The 27813-nt window shown below is 41.0% G+C and overlaps 1 protein-coding gene across 4 annotated transcripts in view; it reads left to right on the top strand.

The window, feature by feature from the left end:
* Positions 1-5271: 5271 nt before the first annotated feature.
* ACYP2 (acylphosphatase 2) overlaps positions 5272-27813 on the top strand; it is a 32407-nt gene continuing 9865 nt past the window's right edge. Inside the window, exons 1-3 of one of the 4 annotated variants that reach the window (XM_059469222.1) lie at positions 5272-5554; positions 6130-6146; positions 7543-7656. In XM_059469222.1, coding sequence (XP_059325205.1) covers positions 5293-5554; positions 6130-6146; positions 7543-7656 — 393 coding nt within the window. In that variant the 5' untranslated portion in view covers positions 5272-5292. Of the gene's footprint in view, positions 5555-5634; positions 5691-5744; positions 5829-6129; positions 6147-7542; positions 7657-27813 lie in introns of those variants that run through there. The other 3 variants (XM_059469221.1, XM_059469224.1, XM_059469223.1) reach the window with 3 other exon arrangements.

Raw genomic sequence — 27813 nt, 5'->3', positions numbered from 1 at the left:
GGATTTGGATCCTGGAGTATAAATGGATCAGGAGACAAGTGCTGTAACCAGGTCACCTCCCCTCCTTGTCACACTGGGTTTTCAGCTATAAAATCATTCATCACTCAACTACCTGAATAAAGCTCTCAAAGAATCCCTCTTTGTGCCTGTCTTGCCCTTTAGAATTCCAAATACAATCTGAAGTGCTAAAGAAAAGAAAGTTCCTGATAGCCAGTAAAGAGGAAAACCTGGGAGATTAAGCCCTCCAAAAGGTTTCAGTATATTTAGATATTATGTAAACAAGGACTGCCAAAAATGCCCTGAAGAAGCTCGAACAGCTTTGATGTAGAGGTAGCAATCCCCTTAATTTTCATTCAGAAATAAGCAATTGCAATTTGGGACTGAGGAAAAGAGGAAGAGTAGTAAAAAAGGTTAGAAGTTTATAATTTTGCCTGAAGAAGAAAACTAAAGGAAGAGCAGTGCATTACTTTAAAGGACAGAAAAATAAAATCTGATATGCATTACCATTTACAGAAAATAAGGGGAAAAATGCTGGAAAGGTCAAATTAAGCTTACATGGCTTCCCTGATATTCCATGCTCCCTAGGTAACAGCAATAACCTGGCAACAGAAGCAACATTTTTATTATTTATTTATCTGGAGGCTTTGGTGCCCTTTGGGAAACACTCACCAAAATCATCTGGGGACAGTTTGCAAGTGAATCAGGTCTAGAGGAGTTTCGTTCAGATAAACAGAGCTGCACAACTAAAGATACATCAAGAAACTTTTATGATCAGAAGTAGCAGGGGAGAGACATGCAATCACAGCAGGTTTGGGGAGGAGCCAGGTTACCTAAAAATGGTGCAGAAAAACAGCATAGTTACAAGGTGAAGGATAAATCAAGACAGCAAGGTGGGAGGTTATGTGCCTGATGGCGTATCCATGTGAATGCCAAAGTCATTTTGGGAGTGGGAAACAGCAGGTGTGTGTGGTGATGTGAGGTGACAGCCACACACACACACACAGCAGCAGTAGTGGCTAGTAAAAGAACCAGAATGGTGATTTCCCACCTAGTCTGTGCCAGACATAAACAAACAGCATAAATGAGGAAGCTACAACTTTCCAATGACCAACCCAAAAGCTTAATAACTGAGATGCTTTAATCAAATTGCTTTTTATTGGTACTGGCCAGAACCAAGGGCACCAACAGCTCTGCCCCTCCCAACCAGCCTCACCTGGGACCCACCCACACCCCTCTGCTCTTTGGTGCAGAAGCTCTACTTAAGTCAGGGCTGAGCAGAGCTCCTGCCTTTAAACCATGGGTGTGCTCAGTCCTGGTTTTGCCTCTGTTGTAGCTGTGGTTTCCTGCTCCAGGAGGGACTCTGCTGCCCAGGTACTGTGGGGTTGTTGTCACTGATGATGTACAAAGGTTGCTCCTTGTAAAGCCTTGTTTGTGCTGGTCCCTGGTCTTTGGCTGCAAGGGCACTACTGTTGGGTTTTGGTGTTTTCCGGTAAGAAGGTAATTTTTATTATACCCTTTTTCATGTCATGGCTAAAAACCAGTGTTGTGACGAAGCTTTACTGTTCTTGGAGTGAATACTGGAAGGTTTTTAAAGGCTTTGTGCCCAGAGGAGAGGCAGAGGGCCTGGTGGTGAAATGTGTTATTGTTATTTTTACAACTGGCTGTAGCTTTGGGAAGTGCAGCCAACAGGTTCTCCTTAGGCCAATGCCACCACCGTGGAATAAACAGCTGGAGGTGGGAGGGAAATTCAGAACTCCATGCAGGCTGCCTGCATTTCTTGGTAGTGTGTGCTAAAGCTCTCTTGCTAATTAGTGTGTTTGAGTAACTTTTGGTTTCTAATATTGATTACTTAGGCAGCAAAATATTAAATGTTTCACAGTATCACCTTCAGAAGTTTTCTGCTACTTGTTATGAAGTAACGAGAAAGTTGGAGTTGTCTAAGGAGAGAGGGACAAGTTGTTATAACAAATAAATGAAATGTCAGACAGTGTAGTGATAAAAATGTTGCTGCCAGAGCTGGAATCTGCAGTTAGCAAAGTGTGATCAGCACCAGGATAAGCTCTGCTTGCGAGGCTTGTGTGGCTTTCTAGTGCAATAAACTCTACTATAAATCTACTTTTTTACTGGTCTTGCTCTTCACTGCTGCCAGATGGCAGCAAATTACAAAAGATTTTCTGTGTTTTGCTCCTCCTTCTGTGGAATCCTCCTCTTCCAAAACAAAATGGTGCTGATTCCACATTAGAAAAATGTATGATTGAAGGGCAGTCTGTATCTGTGAAGGGCAAAGATTTGATTTAATGTGCTATATAATGAAGTTTTGTCCATTATGTTCCTATTCCCTGTCATACTGGAAGCTTTGTGTTTCTATGAGAATATTTGTGTTCTGTGCTGAATTGAGTGGTTGTTTCTCTAACGAACTTGCGTGTCTGGAAAACATAATTTTGTTACTTTTCTATGACTTTATTTTGAACCTCCCCGTAGTCTTCAGGTCCAAACCTGTGAACAACTCAGGTTATCTGTGTTACTGTAGAGCACAAGGTGCACGTGGATGGAGATTACTTAATGGAGACAGCATATAAAATTATTTTGATTTTTCTTGTAAAGTTGTTGTTAACTTACCTTTATCTCTTGATGAGTGAGAGCAGAGCTCGTCTTCTAAGGTTGGATAAATGCTGTTTCTAATGTAGGATTTTGCCTGAAAAGTTTAGGCGTTTTTTGTTTAGCTTTTTTTTTGTCTGTTTTTTATGTTTGTTTTTTTGTTTGGCGCTTTTTTTGTTTGGCGCTTTTTTTGTTTGGCGCTTTTTTTGTTTGGCGCTTTTTTTGTTTGGCGCTTTTTTTGTTTGGCGCTTTTTTTGTTTGGCGCTTTTTTTGTTTGGCGCTTTTTTTGTTTGGCGCTTTTTTTGTTTGGCGCTTTTTTTGTTTGGCGCTTTTTTTGTTTGGCGCTTTTTTTGTTTGGCGCTTTTTTTGTTTGGCGCTTTTTTTGTTTGGCGCTTTTTTTGTTTGGCGCTTTTTTTGTTTGGCGCTTTTTTTGTTTGGCGCTTTTTTTGTTTGGCGCTTTTTTTGTTTGGCGCTTTTTTTGTTTGGCGCTTTTTTTGTTTGGCGCTTTTTTTTGGTGTTTTGTTGAGTTTTTTGGGGGTTTTTTGTTTTGGGTTTTTGGGTGTTTTGTTTAGCTTTTTGTTTCGGGTTTTTTGTTTTGGTTTTTTGTGTGTTTTGTTTAGCTTTTTGTTTCGGGTTTTTTGTCTGTTTTGTCTATTTTTGTTTTGGTTTTTCGGGTGTTTTTGTTTTTTTGTTTTTGTTTGTTTTTTTGTTTGGTTTTGTGGGTTTTTTGTTTTTTGTTTTGTGGTTTTTTTGGGGATTTTTTGTTTTGGTGGTTTTTTTTTGTTTTGGTGTTTTTTTTTTGTTTTGGCGTTTTTTGTTTTGGCGTTTTTTGTTTTGGCTTTTTTTTGTTTTGGCTTTTTTTGTTTTGGCTTTTTTTGTTTTGGCTTTTTTTGTTTTGGCTTTTTTTGTTTTGGCTTTTTTTGTTTTGGCTTTTTTTGTTTTGGCTTTTTTTGTTTTGGCTTTTTTTGTTTTGGCGTTTTTTGTTTTTGGCGTTTTTTGTTTTTGGCGTTTTTTGTTTTGGCGTTTTTTGTTTTGGCGTTTTTTGTTTTGGCTTTTTGGGTGTTTTGTTTAGTTTTTGTTTTGTTTTTTCGGGTGTTTGTTTTTGGTTTTTTTTGGTGGTGTTTTTTTTTTTTGTATTTAAACTTTCTCCCCACCATATTTACTTTAACTTCAAGCGGATGTAGAACACACCAAAGAAAAACCTTTGTGGTGTGTTGCTGGAGAATCAGCCTACTAAATAATCAATTGTTTACTTGTTCTTTTTTATTTGTAGCATATAGATAAAATAAATGTCACAATGACAGTTTTGGAAAGGTGCTCTAATGAGAACATAAGCACTACTGGATAGCACTGAAAGCTGGGTGAATATCTTGCATGGAATGAGCTTTCTTTCTCTGGGGTCTGCTGCTCCAGCTGAGGAGTCTGGCATTTGCCACAGCACAGTGGGGGAGAAATGGACTGGTCAAACTGTATCAAGTTTGTATTTAATTTTTGAAAGCGTTAGTTAATATCCAGATCTCTTCATGCTTTGTAAATTTCAGTGTTGGCACCACATTTTTATTTAACTTGGAACATGAAACTGACCACGTAAGAAACCAGGGTTTGTTTACTGTTTGTTGTCCTACTTTTTCATTTAAAAACACAGATCCAGAAGAAATAAGTTGTTTTCAGTTGCTGCTCCTTTTATTTCATGTTGGAAATCAATGTGTTCTTCTGATGTGGGAATAATGTGGCAATGTGAAGTCAAAGTGTGGTTTTTGATGGGCTGTTCAAACTCCAGGTGAAGATTTTTAAGTCATGTGGAGATTGGAGATGTAAGTTGGTCACTCAGCCTCGTTCAGGGAGGGGAGCCCAAGGCAAATTTGAGAGGTTTTTCTCATGCTTTGTTTTCAATGATTTCCTAGGAAAGACTAATGCTGCTCACCTGTGCCATGGGTGCTGGCAACTCTAGGTGTGTGTGTGGCAACACCAGTCCTGGAGGAGGAGATGGTGCCCTTTGCACACTGCTCCTGACCATAATTCTAATCTGAAACAGAGATGGGAATGACCTTTATGAGGGATCTGGAGGAGCCGCCCCTTAGGGACGTGGGGCCGCGTCCCTCACGGCGGGAGCGTTTTCCCGCCCTCGGGGTCGGGCGCTCTCCCCTCACAGGAGGAGCAGTTTTTCCTTACAGGGAGAGCTGTGCCACCCCTGGCTGTCAGGTGTTTCCCCTCACAGACAGAGCTGTGTCACCCCTTGCTATCAGGTGTTTCCCCTCACAGACAGAGCTGTGTCACCCGTTGCTATCAGGTGTTTTCCCTCACAGGAGGAACGGTGTTTCCCCTCACAGGGACAGCTGTGTCACCCCTCGCTGTCAGGTGTTTCCCCTCACAGGAGGAGCAATGTTTTCCCTTATAGGGAGAGCTGTGTCACCCCTGGCTTTCAGGTTTTTCCCCTCACAGGAGGAGCGATGTTTCCCCTTGCAGAGAGAGCTGTGCAACCCCTCGCTGTCAGGTATTTTCCCTCACAGGCAGCGCTGTGTCACCCCTCGCAGTCAGGTGCTTTCCCCCACAGGGAGGAGCTGTGTCACCCCTCGCTGTCAGGTGTTTCCCTCACAGGCATAGCTGTGTCACTCCTGGCTATCAGGTGTTTCCCCTCACAGGGAGAGCTGTGTCACCCCACGCTGTTAGGTATTTCCCCTCACAGGAGGAGCGATGTTTCCCCCCGCCGCTGTCGGCCGTTCGCTCCTCACACTCGGGGCTCTCTTTGGGGTGCCGTGGCCCGCCCCATTTTCACGTGAGGCGGCCGCTTGCGCGGTAAGCTTGAGCCTCTCGCGCTCCCGTCCGGGTGCCGCTTGTTCGCGGAGCACCGGCGGCTGCCACAGCGGCTCTTCCTTCGCTGCTGCCATGTCCGCCCCGGCCAAAGTCTCCGGCGCACTCAAATCCGTGGATTACGAAGTGTTTGGGCGGGTGCAAGGTAATGGCGGGCTGAGGGGCTGCCGGGCGAGGGGCGCCGCGCTGAGGCGGCGGCACCGCGCGTGCGCGGGGTGGGAGCGGCCTGAGGGGAGGCGGGAGCCCGCGCCGCGTACCCGGGGGGACGCGAAAGTTTTTTGGTTGTGTGGTTTGTTTGTTTGTTTTTAAATTTTAAATCGTTGTAAATGTTCCCCAGGCCTAAGGTTCGTCTCCCCCTGGAGCACAGGCTGCTCTGTCCAAAGTAGTTCCCATTCCGCTCGTGGCTTCTGTCAGCGCCGGTGTGTGGAAATGCCCTTCCCGTCCTTCCCATTCACACACCGCGTCTTTTTCACTTAAATGCATGTATTATTTCACTTAAATACATGAATGTGTTAATATAATAATCGTGTGGCGAAGGGAAGGCTTAAACACAAGTCCTGATCAGTTTCCCTGATATTAACACCACTGAAATTGACATAGTAGAACACCACGGGGTGACTTGCATGCACATCATTGCTCCTTTATATAAACTGAAATTCCTGCAGGTGATATACTTTGACAGGACTCTAATTTCCCTTTTTTTTTTTTTTTCTTTTTTAGGTGTTTGTTTCAGGATGGTAAGGCAAAGCTGGATTTGCTGACTACTTTATGGTATAATGTTTCCACTGCTAAAAATAAAGCAGCAGGTCTGTGGAGTGTAAATGTATCCAGCCTGAACATTGGTTGGATGGTTAAGTACTCTGAGTAGATTAAAATGGTTTTATATTAAAATGGGTTTTTTAAAGCTTAATAAAGTGCTGCTTGTATAGATTGTGGTTTGGATTACCTGTGATGTAACAGCCACAAGAATGTTGTAGCACCTTCATCTTTAGAAAGGTTAAATAGGAAAGAAGGTGTTTAATTTTTCAAGTGGCAACTCAGTGCCTGTACTTAAGGAAGGTTACTGGGGAAAAATTTGCTACAAATAAGCACTTTGTGGCTCATTCCCTGAGCAAGTGACTCCAGCAGCTCTGAAGTGCAGCGGGTGGTTTTGCATTTCACAGAAACCCACGAAACAAGAGGACACAATTAAAGTAAGAACAGTGGTTTTGTCACAAATTAGTGCCCCATGCTTAATATTAAACCTGAGAGATTTTATGTATAGTTTATATTGTGAAATAGTGCCAAGTGGAAATGAACAGAGGACTGCAGTGGAGTTTGCCTTGAATTTAGTTATTCTATCTAGAAGAAAGGGTGAGTCCAAGCTTGCTGTGCATTGTTTTGAGCTGACCCAAAGCTGTGTGAGCACACAGCTCAGTGCTAGTACTGAGGAGAAGGTTTGCAGCTGCATTCCTGTGCTTTTGGGCAAATTAGTTTGGAGAAGCTGCTCACGATCACCTTGGAAAACACTCTTCAGAGTTAGCACCGTTTTTTCATTGGCTACATTACCCCAAAGCAGGTTTTGTCTTTTGGAATGGGTCATACAGACCTAAAGTTTGGCTCTTGCTATTTGTGAATTTCATCACAACTGGGTGGCTGGGAAACCATAATTTTTAGGTATTGCAGAAATATGCCTTTTCCCACCCTAGCTATTAAATTATGACCTTTGCTGTTGTCAGTAGAAATGCAGCAGCTGTAGGTAGGATTTAAAGGGTGAAAGTCAGGTGGAAAGGATTTGAAAGAGACCTGGGAAGTTTTTACATGTAGCAGATTTAATAAGTTTAAAGACCGTGGTGATTGAAGGGTCAAATGAGCAGTGATAGGAGCTATGGAAAGGAATCAAGTAGGTACAAGGGAATGGTGTGGGATTAGTGGAGGCCTTTGTGATCAAAACCTTGTTCTTTTTGGAAAATGAGCTGTGCCTGCTGCAACTCCAGAGCTGCCAGGAACATCTCTGAATGCCTGAGGATGAGCATCACTCAGGGATTTTTATTTTTTAAGTGTAGCTCTTACAGCTGGGCAAATGCAAGTGGGGGGTGAAGTGTTCTGTCTGTGCTGGCACTGACTGTCCTCTTTCATTATTCCCCAAATCAGTACACAGAACAGGAAGCCAAGAAATTAGGAGTGGTTGGCTGGGTGAAAAATACCAGCCAAGGAACTGTGACAGGCCAAGTTCAGGGCCCAGAAGAGAGAGTGAATGAAATGTAAGTATTTCTCTGTTAGTTTGTTTTTTTTTTTTTTCTTACTCTCATTAAAGTAATTTACAAAAGTGTTTTTAATACAAAGTGACAAGTAGATCTGTGTCAGTAATGTAACAGTGTTTTCATTCAGCTCTGCAGGTAAGGAGGTGCATTCTTTAAGCTGTGAACAGTCTTTAACTTGAAAAATACTGTGTTTTCATTTCTAGTGTCACACAGTTTGCTAATGTATTTCCTTAACATCCTCATTTCTTCTGAAATGAGAAGAAAGTCTTTATTCATGTGACTAAAGATCTGGTTTTTAATTCATCAAAACCTCTCTTGTTAAGAAAAAAAAATTGAGGAATATCTTTAAATGTTTTCTTAGTCTGTGCTTAAAAAACAGTTTAAAGGATACTGGGTTTATATATGATTTTTTTGCACGTTCTAGTCAGGAGATGTAAATTATTTCCAATCATTTTCCTTGGTGTTGTGCTTAACATGAGGTTACTTATCTTGGGCTGCAAAACATTTACAAAGCCAGAGAAATATCAGTTTTTTTCTTGTATCAAGTTTGCACTTAATTTTTGAAAGAGTTTGTTAATATCCAGATCTCTTCATGCTTTGTGAATTTCAGTGTTGGTGCCACATTTTTATTTAACTTGGAACATAAAACTAACCACATAAGAAACCAGGGTTTGTTATTTGTTATCCTACTTTTTAATTTAAAAACACGGATCCAAAAGTTGTTTTCAGTTGCTGCTCCTTTATTTCATGTTGGAAATCAATGTGTTCCTCTGATGTGGGAATAATGTGGCAATGTGAAGTCAAAGTGTGGTTTTTGAGGCATGGATTATTAAATTTGGGGTCCTGGAGTAAAATTGTGAAATAGGAAGTGTTTTCCTTGTGCCCTCTGTACTCTCCAGTGTGTGGAAAAGGCAGTGAGTTTATTTTTGTAATTAACTTGGTGAGGTTGCATGTGAAAAGGGAACTCTTGTGTATAAACTGCTCCTTTGTGTATAAACTCTTGTGTATAAACTGACCCCTATTTCTCTCTGCTGGTACTAGTGAATAATGGACCAAAATGGCTTTGAGGTTGTGAAAAATTTTTTCAGCATTTTTTAATAATGCTATGAATTCATAATACTGTGTTCTCAGATTTAAATGTTATTTAAAATGCCATTTTCAAAAACCAAAACAACAAAATGAGGATGGCTTCTGCTGTAGGAAATGGCTACAAACCATTTTTAATAATAGCATTATTTAATAATATCATTTTTAATAGGAAATGGATACAAACAATTTTTAATAACCCTAAACATGTATTTGTATTCCAAATGTGATAAATCACCAGGAAGAATTTCTATTACCAACTGCCTATACATGTTCTGGTTTGTGTTTTAGCTTTTCAGGACTTTAAGACACTGTGATGACACTTGTTAAAAATTTGTAGCTCCTACATGGTCAAGGAAATCAAACACACTGCAGAGGAAGAAGTGCATGAATCAATAGTCAGATATTTCAGGGAAGTTTCATGGTGATGTTTGTTACCATGTGGGAATCTTTCCAGAGCAGTTTGTGCAGTGTCATTTAGAGCAGTGCTTTCACACTTGCCCCAGCTTTTCAATCAAACATGAAGCACAGAACAGATTAAAAATCACATGATGATGGTAATAAAATGTCAGTTGTTTTGCTTGTTCTGGGTTTTTAATGTTAATGTACTTTAGGGGGAAGTAGTAAAGGTGTTTTGGTCTGTCCTAAACAATATTTGTCTTTATGATGCTAAATAGAGTCAAGAGCATGGACCAAAGGAGTAGGGATGCCATGGAAGTACGGGTGTCCTACAGATAGATAGGCAAAGCAATATAAGAGGGAGAAAGAGGAAGAAGGGATTGAGAGGATGATAAAGAGAGGGAAAGTGTAAAAAATGTGGGAAAAAGCCCATGAGGCTCTCTGGTGTTGCCAGAAGCATGGGGTGACTGACTAACAAAGCCTGCCTTTGTTCTGGAGCAGGAATGCAGCAGACCTCTAACCCAATGGTTTTCCAGCAGCTCCCCATTTTCTGCCCCTTTTTATTCTATTTTTGTGTCATAATTATATTGGGAGGCACAGCCACAATGTATCCAGTGCATGCTCAACCTCAAGAAGCATTGGCTTTATATAATTTATTTTTTCGTGCAGGTTGCAAGGTAAGATTTAACTTAGGAGGAACAAGAGGATGAGCAGACATCAAATGTTGTGATGCTGAGGTGCCATGCAAAATAGTGTGCTCTGCAGGGGCCTCCTGCCTCTGCAGAAAGCAATGTTAAATTTTTTTTTAAGTAAGTGTGAACAGCTGGGGCCTGGGAAGTGCTGCATGTACAGGAAGTTGTATCCCTGACTGGGCCATTCATTTTGTGTTGAACATGTGCATGAATTTCTTTGGAAGTGCTGGGAGGCTGATTCCTGATTCCTTGATGTTCTGTGGTGCTAAAATCTTATCCCACTGAAAATGTACCAACCTCCCCAAGCCTCAGATTGCAGTGGGAAATCACTGAGCTGCAGGAAGCCCAAGGGATAGATGAGTGCTCTTAGATATTTCAGTTTTGCATTGTTGGGTTTTAATGAAAGCCTTCTAGGTTCTCAGGGATTAGGTGACTTTTTTGTAAAGTATTTTAAAGCAGATTTTTAAAATGAAACAACTTGGAGAATGTTTTAGAGGGTGTTTTTAAGAAGTCTTGAGCATCTTTTACCTGTCAGCTTGTTTTGGTGTCCCTTGGTTTTTAACTCTAGATGGAGCTGTTAGTTCTGAAGATCCTCAGCCATTCATGCTCTGTTTGCAGGGAATCTATTTTTAGACTGTTATGCTAGAATCCATCTTTTTCCTCACTGTGTTTTCTAGGCCTGTTCCCTTTGCTGCTTCTGGTCCACACAGATCACACCTCTTATCCTTAGATAAAAAAGCTCATTTTCAGAGAATTTTACCTGTCAAGTCCCAAGAGAAACAGAGCTGCACAATTTCTGTAACATAATAAGGTTTTATGGCAAAGTGCAGGCCTTTTTTGCCAGCCAAGGTATGAAGTGATGATAAAAAATGGGATAGAGGACTCTAATCCTTTGTTTTATGTAATTTTTTTTTACAGGAATACTCGCACCACAAGATATTTCATTATATTATCTTGTGCTATTTTTCCACTTTACCCATTAAATAAGGTTGGGCTCTGTGTAGTCATGGTGGCTGCTGCCATAGCAACCTGCATTGACAGGCTGGAAGTTGCTTTCCTGGGAGAATTTTTTAAACTTCAATTATAAATTGCTTAGTTAGCCATTAAAAGGGGAAGATAAGACTCTGTACAGTGCCAAATTCAGAATTTGCTCCAAAAATCCAAGGTTTCAAATCAGGCTGACACTTGAAAATGTGAAATCTCAGGGTATTTTTTAAGCACAAGCACATAACAGCCCAGTGAGTGTTCTTCCTGTCTCTAGGGAAAGGCAGGGTTCTAAATATAGGTGACTTGTCTTGGCAATGGGTTTTAATTAGGAAACTAATGCTAATTGCCTTTGAATATTGTGTTTTTTATTACCAATTAAGAAGAATGAATATTAAGATTTAACTGACACAATACTTAAATTACTGTAGTGTTTAAATGCATAGAAAAATCTAGATTTTTACCATGTAGAAGAGAATGGAACTCTGCATTGTTATTATCACATTTGTCATTGTTTCAGTAATCAGGTGCAGCCAACGTTCTGGTCTGTACAAGTGACATTGAATAAATACCTTTTTCCCCAATATAATTTTTAATTGGTTGTAGAGAGTAGCCCCTAAATGGAACTAAATGCTACTAAAAATACCCATGGGGGAAAAAAATTCTAGATCTTAATACCCAATTAATGTTTAGTTATAAAATGAACAGATTTTAGTCAGTGTTTTGAGATTTTTCTCCTTTTTAAAAGGATATTTTTAAAAGTATTTTGGTCAAACTAGGAGTGTTGTTTAGGTGAAGAATCCTCAACACTGATTTGCACGTGGACTTGTCAGTGAGGCAGAGATGTGCCCCAGCAGGATGGCTGAAATATTCCTGGGATGTGCTGCTCTCAGGAAGCTGACAGGGACAGATTTTGGAGAAAGGGCAGAAGGAAATGAAAAATCACATTTTAAAATATTTTTAAACTTTGTTAAAATGCAAACCAGTGAGAGGCGTTAGATTTGTTCTCATTTATGATGGTAATGAAGAACAGTTTTTACATTAATCACTGCTGAAGGTGATTCAGTGTTTCAGTAAATCAATAGAAAATGACAGGAAAATATGATGGGAATGTTATAATTCAGTGTAGCTCCAAATGTAATATTAGGTTTTTAATGTTTGATTATATTTTTTGTTTAAAGGTAAGACTAATGTATACTGGAAAACTAAATTAAGCTGTAACTTTTGTGGGTAATAAAATGGGAAATGTGATTCTTTTTTCATATTGAATGTTTGAAGTATTAATTTCTTCTCTATAATTATTTATTCCTTAAAATTGACAGTCTAAATTGTGAATTATTGTAGTTATTGGTCCTGTAAATGAAATTTACTGAACTATTACTGATGATAGCCTGGGAAAAAGAGGAGTAAACCTTGTTCTTTGGGCTTTTTAGTCATATAAAATTAGCTGAATGAACTAATTAATTTGTTGTAGCAGCTGAACTCTGTTTAAAAGCCAAGGAATGGTTCAGGTAAGTCAGAACATGGAGCTTTTGGTTACTGAGAATAAAGTGAGTGCGCTGTTCAGCTGAAGGGGAGCTGCCTGTGCTTCCAGCACAAACCCAGAAGCCCAGTGGCTCATCTTGTGTCCTGAGGGAATTCCCCTGCCCTGTGTCCCTGTGGGGCCCAGGAAAAGGCTGTGTCCCTGTGTGCCCCCAGGGGCTGAGGGAGGAGGTGTCCCTGTGCCCTGAAGGTCACCCAGCCCACCAGTGACAGCCAGAAATAGCAGTGGCCTCCTGGCACGGCTCCTCTGCTTTCCACTGCACTGGATGTGCCTGTTCCCTGCAATGCCTTCGACCACAAAAGCTTTTAGCCATGCTTGAGTCTTTCTGGATATAGAATAGTGCCAAAAAAAAAAAGTTTTCCACAGCCCTGTTTCTTCTGCTGGAGTATAAAAATAGCTGCCTTGCATGACCTTGTAGATTCTTTTTTACAGTAGCTCTGTGGAATTGGAATTCTTTATCAAGTATCTGCTTCCAGTTCTTCTTATCACTGAAGTGTGTTTGTTTATAGAACATTTACTAGATGTTTCTGCATGTAAACAGATTGAATTTCTAGGATTTTGGCTCTGAAATAAGCAGTGTTAGTGTTTGCATTGTCTTGGAAAATTCAGAATGGGATGTTGGGCAAGATAGTTAAATTTTCTTCTGTCTCTGGTGGATGCTGCATTAATGCCTCAAGTCCTTTAGCAGTGTTAGGGACCAAGGCTGAGTTTCCTGTGGAATTCCAGACTTTTATTGGCTTTGCTGATGGGTATCTCTGGGAGCACTCAATTCCAACATCCTGGCTGTGCAGTTAGAAGCAGGAAGGATTTCAAGACTGTATTGGATTGTACTGTAAACACAGGCAAGTTTAGCTGTTGTTTGAACACTCAATTTGGGCATTTTACTGCATAATTAGGACTCATATGCCTTTCTTCCACACTGGGAAGTCAGGCTTCTTTCTGCTCAAAATTAATCTTAACTAAACCATAATAACTGTTCTATGCAGGAAAGGTTGAGCTTTGTGGGAGACTGATTTTAAAATAAAATTTCCAATGTAATTAATTATTTTTACTGGGAGCTTTTTGTTCATTTCAGCATTTATGCATTCTTTAATGCTGATAATTTTTAGTATTTAGCCACATGTAATGCTTTTTTATTTCCAAAGTGAAGGTGTTCTGTTATTGCTGATGCAGTAGGATGTGGTGCAGTTTGGTGCCATTCATTTGGCTTTTTGTGCTGAATAAAGTGTTTAATGTGTCTTTAGTGCTCCACCACAACACTTAGAGAGACATTAATGAGTAAAAGTCAGCTTAAACTAGGATTTTTAATGGCTTTTGTTATTTAGTTTAGCAGGGTGGCTAACTGTGCACGCAGTCAAAAATAGATCTTTGGCAACAACCTGGTAATTATCAATAAAAACATGTACTTAGTGTTGGTTTCCTGGAAACCTATTCTGGATGTGATGCTTCAAACAAGTTCTGAAAATACAAACCAGCTCATGTGACTCTTAAAGAACAACTTCAGAAATGCAATTTTTTTGCTCTCCTTTTGATGTGCTGATACTTGAAAATTACGGAGCAGGGAACAAGCCTGTTATGACCATTTTTCTGTCTGAAGGGTGTTATTCTGGGTCTGGAGGTTTGTGTTTGTAATCCACAGGAGAAAGCAACAATAAACTAATATGGGAGCTGCATAATGTGAGGGTGACAAGAGCTCTGTGGGGATGCTGCTGCTGTCCCCAAAAGGGGGGCCACAAGTGGGCAGACATTCAGGTGAAGCTGCTCCTGGTGGGAAATCAGGAGGGAATTAAATCTCCAGATATGTTAAATCTTGTGTGTAGTACAGCAGGAGCTCTCCCATGGGAATGCCAAGGTGTATCCCAAATGGAAAATGTTTGGCAGACTTAGCCAGGAGCTGAGGAGGTGAATTCAGTTCTGAATTTGCTGCTGTAATTATGCACAAATCATGATTCTTGCTGCTGCTGATCTTATCAATGTTGTGGTTGTGAAAAGCATCTTCTCTGAGATGTCAGCACTTCCTTAGCCAGGTGAATGTAGGACTGGAAGCAAAATCTCTATTCCTTATGCCATGTTAGCCAGAAAGGGAGAGGAAGCTACTTCAGCTTTTATGGGGAAAGAGCTCTGAGGCCTGTTGTTTTGTTTTATTCCTTAATTACTGTCGTTTTACTTTGGTTCATTGGCAAGCTGTGTTCAGTTTATTTACCATGTTTTTATCAAAAATGAGTATGTTTCACACTTGTGTACTTGAGATACACCATTTGCCAGCAGCAGAAAAGTCAAAATTGCTTCTGGTGCTGCTCTTCCCTCAGCTGCTATTGGAGCATTGCAGCAGTGGAAAAACAAGTCTCTCTGGGTAACTTCATTATATAACTCAATTTTACCTTGTTCTTTTTCCCCAGTTCCTCCCTCCCTCTACTCCCTGGTCTGACTCTGCACAGAAATACCATGTTTATTTGTTTAAGATGGTGCCCTGAGATGTCTTCTGTGAACTGTTCTGGATGTCACCAGCTGTCCTGCAGAGTTAATATTAGTTTTGGTGTCTTTGTCTTTATGTGGCCCCTCTGAGGGGGGATCCTGAAGTCTCTCTAGAGAGAATCACTTGGAGGAGTCCCTGGGTTTGGTCTGTCAGCCTTTTGCTCTCCAGCTGATTTACTGTCGTCACTCTCACTGGATGAGAAGCTTTCTTTTCAAAGCTGGTTTTCTTGGAGATGTTTTTTCCCTAGCTGGGGTGAAGCAGCTGCCTGGGCTCCTCTGTAATGAATGCTCTGCTTGTGTACCTTCATTGCTTTCCACTGGTGTTCACATTTGTGCTCTGCTCTCGTGATGCTCTGGGCTCTTCCTGCTGCTGGAGGAACAAAGGAAATCAGTCTGCAAGTGCTCAGAACTTCATGGGGGGGGGGGGGAAGGTAGAGTTTTTAATTTAGGAAAAAAGAAATCAGCCATTAAATTTAATTAATGCCCAATGTAAAACTGGGCAGCTGATACTCAGTTTGAGCAGTTCCTTGAACTCCCAATGGACATTTTGTTGGGAGAGGATCCTGGGCAAGGAGTTTTCCTTCCCTTTTTTACTATCTAGAGCTGTAGAATTTTAATATGTACTAAAAACCAAACCCATTTGGAACAAAATCCCAATCTATTCCTGTTTGCAGATCTCCCAGCAATTGTTTAATGATGTTTTATTCATCATACTTCTGGATCTGAGCTGGTTTGGTGTACCATAGGGAAGCTCACCTGAAACCATCACACTCCATAAATGCTGATCCTGAGCCTCTGTCCCTGCTCACTATATAATAAAAAACCTTCCTTGAGATTAGATTTTAATATCAGTGCTAAGAACTTTTCAGGCAGCACAGTTCTACCCCCCTATTGATCTGGATATGTTTAAAATCTTTAATTCTAGATGGTTGGTAATTTGCAGAGTAAATTTCAAGAGTCTGGGAAAATGTTTGGCTGGGTATTCTAGGAGGGGTGGAGAAAAGCAGCTGCCTGCTGCCAGTCTTAGATCTCCCTGATCTGCCCTGCTTTTCCAGGCTTTGGATCCAGGAGCTGGAGCCTGGAAACTGAGCTCTTCCTTGGCAGTCAGAGGGCTGCAGGGCTCCTTTGTTGGGGTGAAGAATCCCAGCAAACTGCAAATTCAGTTCCCTTTGGAGGTGAATCTGTTCAACCTACAGTAAGTCCGTTTTCCAGGGAGTAACACCTGTAACCTGTCTCTGGTTGGGAGCACATGCAGAGATGGAATTTTGCTGCTGCTGCAGATTTCTGTTGCCTTTGCTGCTCCCTGCTTTGCAGGAAAAGTGCTTGAGCAGTGTCAGTCCACCTCAGGGGTGGGAAAACTCCTTTGCTGTTCATCACAAACATCACTCCTTGTGTCTACTTGTGTTTTTAAAAGCCTTGGCTGGGATGTGATCAAGATCTAATGGATTTCTGTGTTTTCCACATTTCTGTCTTGTCCAGCTCACACAACACCTCAGTGGTTTTGTGTCAACCAGGACCTGCTGTTACCCAGCCTGAGGGAGTTGTGCTCTTACTGCAGTCTGTGATGTCCTAAATGCCAAATCAGCAGCAATGCAGTGCAACTTCAAAAACCAGAGCTCATATTTGCTTTTTGGCATTGTAATGGAGCTGATATTGAAAGCCATGAAGGGACTACCTAAATTTGGAATGAGGGCTCAGACAAAATTTGGTAAACACTTTTTTTAAATTCTTAGTGCAAATGTGAATTAAAATTGAAGATAATTTTGGTGAGTAGTTACACATGGATTATTCCCATGCTGTATGTGGAGGAACTAGGGCAGCATCAGTACAGACTCTCATGGCAAATTTGTGATGGAGCTGAGAAGCAGTGTGGGAGTGTTGATATCCAGTCCTATGCTAATCCTTGGAACAGTTTCTTCCTGTAAAGTGTTGAGGCTCTGTGCATTGGTTAACTAATGTCAGTGAAGCACTGCCCAGAATTTCACGGTGTGTTATGTGCTGATTTAATTTCCAGTAACTGCTTTTGGCCTGCAGCTAGCCCTGCAGCTGCATTATTGTATCAGCTGATTGCCCTGGCCCAGATGGAGCTGTTGCTTTCTGCCAGGTCCAGAAGAAATCAATCTTTCTAATCTCTAAATTTTCTGGAGTACAATGAAAAAACCACATAGGCTGGAGTCAGTCAGGACCTCATTCTGCTTTATCAGCATGAAATTCCTACTACCAAGAAACAGATAGTAAAATTAAGGAGTAGAGCCAGAGAATGAGAATGTGCTATAGGTTTCCATTTATAAATTAGTACTGAGGGGAGCTGGTTGGCTCAATTGCACAGAAATTCTGGTGCTGACTCTGGACTCAAGTTGTTCCCTGTTCCCTTCACCTCTCTGCTCTTTGCTCTTCTGGTCCTGTAGTTTGAAACAAAACAAAACTGTTCAACTTTCCTTGTTAGTAGCTATAAATACAAACATGCCCTTTGTAGTTCTCACACCAGAAGTGAAGCAATTGTTATATGCCAGCTGTTTTTTTTTTTTGTTGTTGTTGTTAAATGCTAGCATTAATAATAATTAATTGGATAATTACATAGAAATTTTTGTTCTGGCTCATGTCCATATGGATAGTATGGGCAGAAAATGCAGTGTGGAGTGGAACATACAAGCAATTAATCGTTTCAGTGAATACTTGTAAACAAGGTCAGCTCAGCAGGCCTCCTGGAAATCTCTTCTGAAATGTGATGCTGTCTTCATTATCCTTTTAGAGGGTGTTGGTGTAGGACCAGAACAGCAGCAGGGTTTCTCTGCCATGTGCTCTGACTGCACACAGTGAATTTTGGAGCACTGCTAGACCCAGAGATGAACATAAAAAAAACCTTAGACCTGCAGTATTGTATTAGAGTTGTGTATTATTCTCATTTGAAAGCTGCTATTCTGCCTGAATTTAGTCACAGTTATGCAGGCCAGCAAAAATCTGTTCAACTTGGTCTCTGGTTTAATATTTTATCTAATATCAAATGGGATGTTTCTGGTTTGGAATAATAAGAATGTGTGGAAGGCTGGCAACCTTGGTATTTGAGTCACATGTTCTGAGCAATGCTAAATATTTTGGTTGGTGTTGTTCAATAGAACTAAAAATTATGAATTTTGTAGTTGTCAGACATGCAAGCCATGCCTGCTGGAGACCTGGGAATTGCCAAGTCTGGAGCACATGGGGCTCAGGCATGAAGCAGTGTGGTAGTGGCAGAAGTGCCTGGGGCTCAAAATGTCCCCTGGCCATGTGGGATTGATGTGGGAGAGGATGCTGGAGCTCTGGGATGGTGCTGGGACCTGTGCTGAAAATCCTTCCTGCTGGAGACCTGCCCAATGCCTTTGCCCTGAGGAAACCACTTTGTTATTAGCTCTCCTCTTCCTAATTATCATCCCAAATGGAGATAAAAAATGAACTTAATGGCCTTAGCTGGAGTCCTGCATGGAAATTTGTCTTCTCCCAAGGGGATCAAGTCACTGGGAATGTGACTCCTATAGAAAGGCCTAAAAGAGGTCTGTGTTACCATGGGGTTTGAAAATAGAACTTCCTGAAATTCTCTAAGTGTTTTTCCAGCTGATGTGGCTTTCCAGAAGGATGACCTTCACCTTGAGAGGGATGGCTGAGTGCAGAGTCCAGGTGCCTTCAATGGGATTGTGCCTGTGCATATCTCCCTGGCTTGTTATGGGAAACACTTCCCTCACTCCTTTGGCCTGTTTAAATCATAGTGTGTGCTTTGAGACGTGGGGCACTGGACAAAAATAGAATGTTCTTTGTTCTGGGCCAGGTGATCTGTGCTGCCTATCCCAGTGTTTCCAGTGAATAGCAGGAATGGATGTGCCAGAGCACTGAAGGCAGGGACTGTGCAGCCTCTTGGGTTATGTGGGATACTGTCCAGGGCAGCCAAGTGTTTGTTTGCAGGTTGGTCTTCCTAGCAGGCACCTGTTTATTGTGGCTGTTGTTAGAGAGGACCTCAGAGGACAAAGTGGGAAAGGACAGAGGGTTTGTTGTCCGTGATGTGTTGATGCCAATGAAGTTATACCTGGTATGCAGCAAGTGTTAATTTTGAGCAGCTGTCTTTAGGTGGGAATCAGTTCTGTGATCCAGACTCTCAAAATACAGAATGGGCATGTTGTGCTGGTCACAAGGTTGGGCAAACCCTCCAGTGGAAGCTGGTGTAGGGAGGGACACAGGTGCCACGGGCTGCCCGAGGGTGGAACACACAGTCCATTTCCAGGGAGTGTTGGTGCCACTTGTTTGGAGCTCTGTGGTTGGTAACCCTGTTCTCAGCCTGCCTCCCTGCTCTCAGTGGATCAGCAGGGAACGTGTGAGTGACTTTTGGAATTCATCTCAAGGTCACATCTAAACACAGGAGAGCAAAAGGGAAGGCCTGTGGTACATTCCCCCCTAGTCTAGGCAGGAGCAGAGTATCCTCTGCATGGCCTTTATACAGTGCTCCTGGGATTTGCTGAACAGGAAGGAATTAGGTAAAGTGCTCTAAATACTGGATAAAAGAAAATATTAGTTCTGGTTCTGTAACCAGCTCAAAAAAGCAGAGGATGAGATGGGCAGGACAACCAGGTACTTCTATTTTTGTTGGTGATTCTGTCTCTCTGCAAGAGAGGAAAGAGCAGCTGTTTTGACACCAGCAGACACTGAAATCCAGGAGCACTTTTGTGGCCTGGCTCCATTCCAGCTTGACAGGAAGCAAGATCCTCTGGTGGCAATTTAAGTTGAAGTTTTGGTTATTTTATACCACTGTAATATGGCAGAGTGACTGGATGACAAAGAAATTGTCTTGATGACGTTTGAGCTGTCTAATGATGAATAAAAAATAAAGCCTTGGAAAGAGGGTTTTCAAATCTTATGGGTCTTGATGAAAAGATTTTTTAAGAAAGGTTAACCATTAAATTCCTCTGGGAGAAAGGTTTATAACTTAAGAAATTATGCCAAGAGGGCTGTTGTTCTACCAAGTAACTTCTGGTGTGTTTTAGTTGCTGAATACAAAAAAAAGTCTGGAAAGGGAGGTTAGTTTTAGCTAATTATGGGGAATGTGGTTTTTAAATCTGTTTTCAGGCACACTGATAATATTTAATTCACTAATGACTCAGTGATAGAATCTTGATTGGCTGCATTGCTAATTAAACATTTGTGACAATACTTGTTTTTTTTTTTTTTTTGCTCAAGGCTCAAGCCCTTAGTGCAAAACTACTCTATAGGAATTGAAATTGTGTTTTAAATAAAGGTTTGTAGCCTTCCATATTGCATTGTTGAGATAATGCCAAAACACAAAGGCAGGCAAACATCTGAATTTTGGTTTGATGATCTCAGATTTCAGCTGGTCTCATGATTTTTTGGCAGTTGATTAATAAATCTGAACATGAGGGATTATTACTAATCCTTAGTGAAAAGGAGTAATAAGAGTATTATGAATAATTTCCAGGTATTTCTTACTCTGTTCAAGTTCATTGCACACTTTGCTGCTTTGGTGTCTAGCTCTCCTAATTAAAAACATGCTAAAAATAAAACAATTATATTCAAGTAAGGCCATGGTATATTTAAGTCTTACCTTTTTTTTATCCAACTCAGTGTGATACTGATGACAAGTGAGAAAAAGCAGATCCTGAATTGGTGATGGATCATGTCCTGCAGTCTGTCTGTGGAGGTTTTGTATCCTAGCAGGTAGGGATGTACAATGGAATTCAGACACTCAAGGAATACAGAACAAGGGTTTTGTTCCAAAATCATGTAACCTGTCCTTGTTTTCAGTGTATTCCTGCAGTAGTTACTTGGGGGGTAGTCACAGAGCTGTATTGGGCATTTCTGCAGTTAATTTAATTTGTGTTGTTTGGTTTCAAGCCCAAAACAAAAAATGGGCAGCGTTTGGATTTTTTTCCTTGGGTTCTGATTGTTTGTAGCTTCTGAAAATCCTTAGCCTGAGGAACAAAACTGGATGCACTTGAGATTGGCAGGGTCTTTGGGACTGAGCAAATTCTCCTTAGCTTTCCCTTCAGAACTCAGTAGGGTTTAGGAGGCCAAGGAACCATTTTCCAGCTGACCTGGTGTGTACAGTGTCATTAGTGTCAGGAAAGTTTGGTTCAGAGTGGAGCTCACTCCTGTGCCCTTGCAGAAATGGCCCTGGGAGCAGCCCTGGTTTCATTTTTCCGGCTGTATTTGCCTTTTCCAGAGCTTATCCCCAAGTCATGGCTCACCTCTGACTCATTGTGCAGAGGTTCCCTGGAGCCCTGAGTTTTCCTGAATCAAAACAACCCTGGGGTCCCATCTACAGCAGCACAAACTGTCAGTTGTGTAATGATTAACACATTGGGTCTGTGGCAAACTGAGGAATTATATATATAAAAAAAAAATCACCTTCATCATCACTGAGGGCAATAGGGTATCAGGACACAATGAATCATTGGGTTTGAGACAGATGTCCTTATATTATTATGGAAAATGAGTTGTGAATGAGTCAGGAGTTGTTTGGATGCTTGTCTCTCAGCCTTTAGGATACTATTTTTTAGATATTGCTTTTGTGGAATTGTTACAGGCAGGAACCTGAAAAGAGGGCTGGAACAGCCAGGAAAATGTGATGAGGTCCAAAATCTCTGCCAATGCCACCAGTACTGGACAGAGTAAAAAAGTTACAAACTCTTGAGATTTCTTGGAAATGTATTCCTTTGAAAGGAATGAAAACATCTTTGCCCAAAGATATTTAATACATGAAATTCTGGGATCATGATGCTGATACAAGGGGTCAATCTTCAGTGGAGTGACTTTGAAAAGCCTTTTATTTATCTTTTCTGCAACATACAAACTTCTTTTCCCTATTCATTGTGTTAAAGAACACAGCTGATTAGAGACTATTTGTACCTCTTCTCATCAGTCTCTGGGCCTGCAGGACAGAAATAGGAGTATCCAAGATATCTTTCAGTCATAAATTCTAAAATTAAACCATGCAAACATTCTGCCTTTGTCTCTAACTCTTCACTTCACCTTATCCAGAGGTGGAAAAAGCTTCTCCATGACCAGCTGGCCTGTGTTTCTCTTCCTTGTTCTCCCTGGCACACTTGATTTCTGATTTTCCTCATTTGCTGTTCTCATTCACTGCTGATGTCTCTCATTTCTCCTCTGTTGGAAGCTGCATTTCCCCAGTCACTGGTACGATGTCTTTGGCTTTGTGTAGCTATTAAATATATATATATATATATAAAGTGCTTGTATTTGGAGGATTTGATTCTTTTGTCATTAAAAAAATATTTTAAATTAATCCTTGTTGATGTGGCTTTGTAGTTCAGTGTTTTTACACTAGATGTCAATCTACTTGCATGTGTGGAAGTTACTATTTTGTGCCTTCTAGATGTTTCTCTTAGCAACTCCCCTACGAAAATGCTGCTTTCCATCTGCTTTGCAGAAGAATCAATGCCAGGAGAAAAGGGATGAGTTGAAATATTGATTTCCTTTTGGTAGCTAATGTTGAACAGGACTTCTGCAAATAAGACAGCAGTTTTGGGGTTGTCAAATGTAATTAAAATCACTTCTTTCAGTGAAGCTGGTTGACAGCTTTAATGGAAAATGAAATTTCAGCCAATGTAGAGAAACTTGATCCAGGTCTTATTTCTTAATCTTTGCCCCTCTTTTCAAACACCATTCTGGGATTGATTGAAATGAGATCTGAGTTTAAAAAAGCATTTCCCACCTTGACATTGCAGACCCAGTGTTTCAATGAATTGTTTAGGAATAAATGGAATTAATTCCTGCTAGGAATGCAGAATTCAGTGAGGGATGTGGAAGTTTCTTGTCACAGAGCAGTTAATAATTGTTATTAGCTGCTTTTTAATATATAACTCCACATTAAATTACCCTCTTCCCTTGTGTTACAGCTTCAGTTCTGTGATGTCTTCTGCTTCTTCTGAGAGGCCCCAGAATATAAAAGCTTTTTCTTTTCCTAGTCAAGCAGTGTTTAAAATTTGTTTTAATTTGTATTTGTGGAAGATGAACCAAGATGTTTTATGTTATGCTGTAATCCTATACTTTATTATTTTAAAATTTTTTGAGTGCATATCAGTGCCTTATTAATACAGTTTTCCAGGATTTTCTTTAATAAATTAAAAATTCCAAACATCACTGAAGAACCAAGCTGGCTGGAACTCATTTGTCATTTGGAGAACTATATTATTTAGAAATCAGTTTAAAAAGGGAAAGAATATATTTAACATGGCAGTAAAACAGAGAAGCCATCATGTCTTAAAAGAAAGTTGCATAAGAATTTTAAATATGCAGAGACTTGAAGAGTTTGTGCTTCTTCATCATGAAATTGATTTCTGATGAAGGGTGAGACAGGCCTGAATTTCTTTAACTCAATAACTTCAACTTTTTAGTTATTGGGAGTCTTTTAATTCCGAAATATTAAAAGGCTTTTTGGTGCCCAGTCCCCCTTGGTAGCTCAAAATGCTTTGAACTTCTGGAAAATATAAATTTCCAATTTAGGATTTTTGAAGGGTTTACTGAAGTCCCGGGTTTTTGACTGGAGGTTCCTGAAAAGTATATGGGAGAAGGTGACCTTTTCAGTTATACACCATTTATTTTGTGCTATTTGATAGGGCTGAATATCAGCTCAAGAGACATAAATTTGTGTGAAACAGCTGCTAAAAGTGGTGAATGCAAATAAAGTAATGATTAATGAAGAATAATTTGCTTTACAAAAAATCCTTTTGATGAGCTGGGATGATTTGTATTCTCTAGCCAGCAACAGTTTCTTTGTCTGAAAGAATTTTGCCATAAGGGAAGTGTTTTGCATTCCTTAGCAAACAATCTCTCCCAGGATTCACTGAAGTGCCCTGAAGAACTGCAAGTAATAAGTAATTGCTTGGTACCTGGAATTTTCTTTGAAACTGGATTTATTTTAAAAACATATCAGGAAAGAATACAGTTTGAATGTTGCACAGTAACATCATAGAACAGATTTAGGTCCTCTTTATCACATTTTACATAAAAATTCCCAGCTTTGAGCTCTGTTGCTTTGGAGCAGCCTACAAAGTGGTTTTTATAGAAGCACTGGAGTGGAAAGTGTACTCAGTTCCTTGATTCTCTTCCATGTGTGAGGATGGGGATCAAAAGGAAAGCTTGGTCCTTGTCACCTGTCACTTGGTGTCCCCCTCACACACAGGAGCTGTTCTGCCTCTCCCTCCTACAGACTCCTCAGCAACCAAGGCACCTCCTCAGGAGGTTTGGGGTGGTGCCCTCGTTCTCCTGCCAACCTGCTGGGTATCAGCTCTGCAGAGAAGGATCCTAATGGACACCAAGGTGTCCCTGACCAGCGGTGCTGTGGGGGCAGGAAGGCTCAAGGGACCTGGGATGCATTGGAAGAGCATTCCCAAAAGGTTGGAGGGGAATCCTGCCCTTCTGGCCAGCCCTGGGAGGCACATCTGGAGTGTTGTGTCCAGTTGTGGGATCATCAGGACAGGAGGCAAGGGAGCTCCTGGAGCAGGGCCAGTGATGGCTGTGGAGATGAGGAAGGGCCTGGAGCATCTCGGTGCCCAGGAGAGGCTGAGGGAGCTGGGGCTGCTCAGCCTCCCGGGGAGCCCTGAGCCAGTGTCCCTGGCTCTGTTCCAGGGGCCCAGCCATGGCACAAGAGGAACAGGCAGGAACTGATTCCACCTGGACAGGAGGAAGAACTCCTTGGAACAGTTTGTCCAGAGAGGCTGTGGAATTTCCTTCTCTGGAGATGTTCCAGGATCAGCTGGACACAATTCTGTGTGTTCTGGGATGGTTGGACTGAGGCACTGTAGTCCATTTTCACCTGATCCATCCTGGGATTCCAATTCTGCCAATGCTGATGCACATTTGGAGCATAAAACCAGTGGATGTGGAGCTCAGGTGTTGTGGAGAGCTGTTGGTCTGCCTTGATCTGTGCAGATTTAGGCATGCTGGTCTTGTTCATACTCACTCTTTGCCACATTTAACTCTGCTCTAAACCACTTTAAGTAGGTTTCAGCTGTCCTTTTTGCAGAGTTCCTTGGTCAACATTGTGCCACCAAGCAGCAGAGTGCTGGGAATGTACAGCTGCCACTTAAGGTGTGCAGTGGACTCTAGAAATGGCAAGGTAGCCTTGTTTTGTAAGGGTGGTGAAGAGAGACAAAAATTTATTCCATTTATCCATAGAACTGAATGGGAAAGCTACTCCTTACTCTGAATTAAGTGCTCCCTGCACCCTCTTTGGTGTTTCTGCTTGAGCCTGGTGTTCAGCCAGGTTTCCATCAGAGTTGTGTGGCTGCTCTGTTTAAATGTGGCAGCTTTGAGCTGCTTATGGTTCATGTTAAAGCTGCAGCCACACAACCATTTTTGTCCCATGTGCTCGTGGTAAATGTATTGTGTTAAAATTATACATGCAGATAAAGGCTGAATTGTTTATGCATAGTTTTCTGTTCTGATAATTGGCTCTCCTCAGGGTTCTTCCTGTTTGTTTTCTGATTAATCTTGTAAGGGTTGTAAATATGTTTAGGTAGAATAAAGAGGTTTTATTCTACCCTGTTGCTTCAGGGTTTGGTCAGTTGCTGTTTTCTGGTCATCCCAGCCATGTATCAGTTGTATACCTGGGAGCAGTGTGTGTCATTTCCTAATAAAATCAGTGGTTTGTGTTTTGTGAAGGGTGGGGAATTGTCATCCTGTTACCAGTTCTTGGGAGCCATCCAGCACTTTGGATCTGTGAGTGCTGTGGGGTTTGGAGAGAATCTCGTTCTCTGTCTCTAAATACAGGGAGAGGAGTCAAAGTTTCACTTAATCAGCACCCACAATTTGATTAGCTGGACAGGTTTTTCTCTGTGTTTTTATCCTTTTGCTGCTGCTGCAGGAGCAAGGCAAAGCAGGAGATATTAATATTTAATGAAATTTTCTGGATCTCAACCATAATTGTGTTGCTTTTTAGCTGGAGGTGTCGCTCCTTGAAGTTCCTGCTGGATTTCTTTGTCTGAGAAGCTCAGCCCAGATTTCTCAAGCTGGTAGACTTAATCCTTGAGTTATAGTGCCAGTTGTTTGGGTGTATTTGTAGGGGATCAGACTCTTGGCTTAAAAAATATTTACAAATTAATATACAGAGTAGAAAATTATTGTAGTGGTTAGGTTTCCTAGATGGTCACTGAGCTGCTTCTCAACATACACCTTGAAGATGAAGGACCCTTAAGAAATGGATCCATCAATACTTAGGAATTTTGGGGCTTTGTCTTCCAGTATTGGGAAAGGTAAGTCATTAGAAATGTCCAACAGTTAAAACTAGGATGAAAAGAATGATTTAAAGCTAAAATTTAGAGCTAAATTTAAAGCTAAAATTTGAAGTTTTAGATGGAGTTTTACATGAGAGGGTTAAAATTTAAACAAATGTTGTAGTGTTTTTCTACATACTGGATCAATATATGGATAAATAAGCAAAATTGCATAAAGAAGAGAAGGTTGTTTCTATTGTAAAGTCAAAGGAGAATGAAGGAACAGAAGGATTTACATCACAATAGTAGATCATCTGTCAGTAATTGAATCATGAACTTGTTTCCATTGTTTCAGTAAACAAATAAATATGTAGGCAAGCCTGTGTTGTTCTCTACTAAATTTGAAGCCAAAATGGATGTTTTAATTAAATAAAAATCCTTTTTGCTGCTTTATGTTAGGGAAAAGTTGCTCTCTGGTAGAGATGCATTTCTTTACTTGCAGGCACCTTCCTAATAACCCTTGTGCTCTTGGTCCTGTAGGAATGGAGCTGGAGAGCCAAGTTCCATGTGGGAATTCTGAGCTTGTAATGCAAGGTTCTGACTTTATTTGGTCCCCACAGTCCACACACAGAATTTCATACAAGCACAGGGAAGTAGCTGATGTAATTTGAATTATTTGTTTAATAATTTGTCAGGTTCTGTGGCCAAATGCCCTTGATTGCAAAGGAAACTGATGCAGCAGCTCTGAATTAGGTTGGTTATGGCATTGTGTGTTTAATGCTTGGAACAGCATTACAGGTGTTCCCTGGCTAATGAATTCCTAGAAGTCCTTGTTGACTGGGTTCTGACATCTGTTGACTTCTCAGTGCCAGGATTTCCAGTCTCCTGGAGGAGTTTGGTTTGCCTAAATAATTGAGTGTCTGTCCAAGAGGAAATGTTCTCTGGTGATTGGTATCCAAGAGTTTGAGGGATGGCTTGTTTGAAACTGAATGTCTTTGGAATTGGAAGCCTATATGTGGTTGAGAGTATATTCTGTGTGGAGTTGTCACAGTCAAGATTAGCTTTTTATATATATTTTACTCTAGGTATAAATGCAAATTTGCCCTCAGTAGGATCTATTCACACAGTAGCAGCAGTTGTGCTGCTTCAGATGTCTTTGCATGTGTGTTTGCTGATGAAAATTCCAGCAGAATAAGCAACCACTCATTTCTCCAAACACAGGAGAAGGATTCAGCATGATGTAAGAAATGGGACTGACTTTGCACTCCTGTCTCAGTGCTGTGCTGAATGAAATGGCAATTATTCCTGCCTGTTGATGTTGTAAAGGATGAAATGATGTTTCTGTGCCTTTGGAAAGAATTCCAGTGATTCTTCCTTTTGCTGGTACCCAGTCTGAGAGCCTGGAATGTGACTCACAGAGGTGATGTGCTCTTGAGCTCCTTCTTGATCCCAGTTTGGTAGTAAAATCTGTCATATCAGCATAAATATTCATAAAACTGCGTCCTTATCTCAGAGTGGGAATTCCTGGAGGCTTTTAGTGCCTTTTTCTGGAGGCAGATCTATGGTCAAGCCACTCTCTTCGTCCCACACGTGATCTGTCCTGAATTTCAGTGCAGCTGCTGTGAAGTTCATCTTTAACTGATATGATTTATATAGTGTTTGGACTGTTTTTTCTGGACAGCCAGGCAGCTTGTTTTTATAAAAAGCACGATGACATGAACTGTTCTGACATGAATTTTGTGAAATTATTTTTTCACAGCAGCTCC

The sequence above is a fragment of the Ammospiza nelsoni genome, chromosome 3, assembly GCF_027579445.1.
Source record: "Ammospiza nelsoni isolate bAmmNel1 chromosome 3, bAmmNel1.pri, whole genome shotgun sequence".
Classification (NCBI taxonomy): domain Eukaryota; kingdom Metazoa; phylum Chordata; class Aves; order Passeriformes; family Passerellidae; genus Ammospiza; species Ammospiza nelsoni.
The sequence above is the reverse complement of the archived record's forward strand: the minus strand, read 5'-3'. Positions and strand labels throughout refer to the sequence as shown.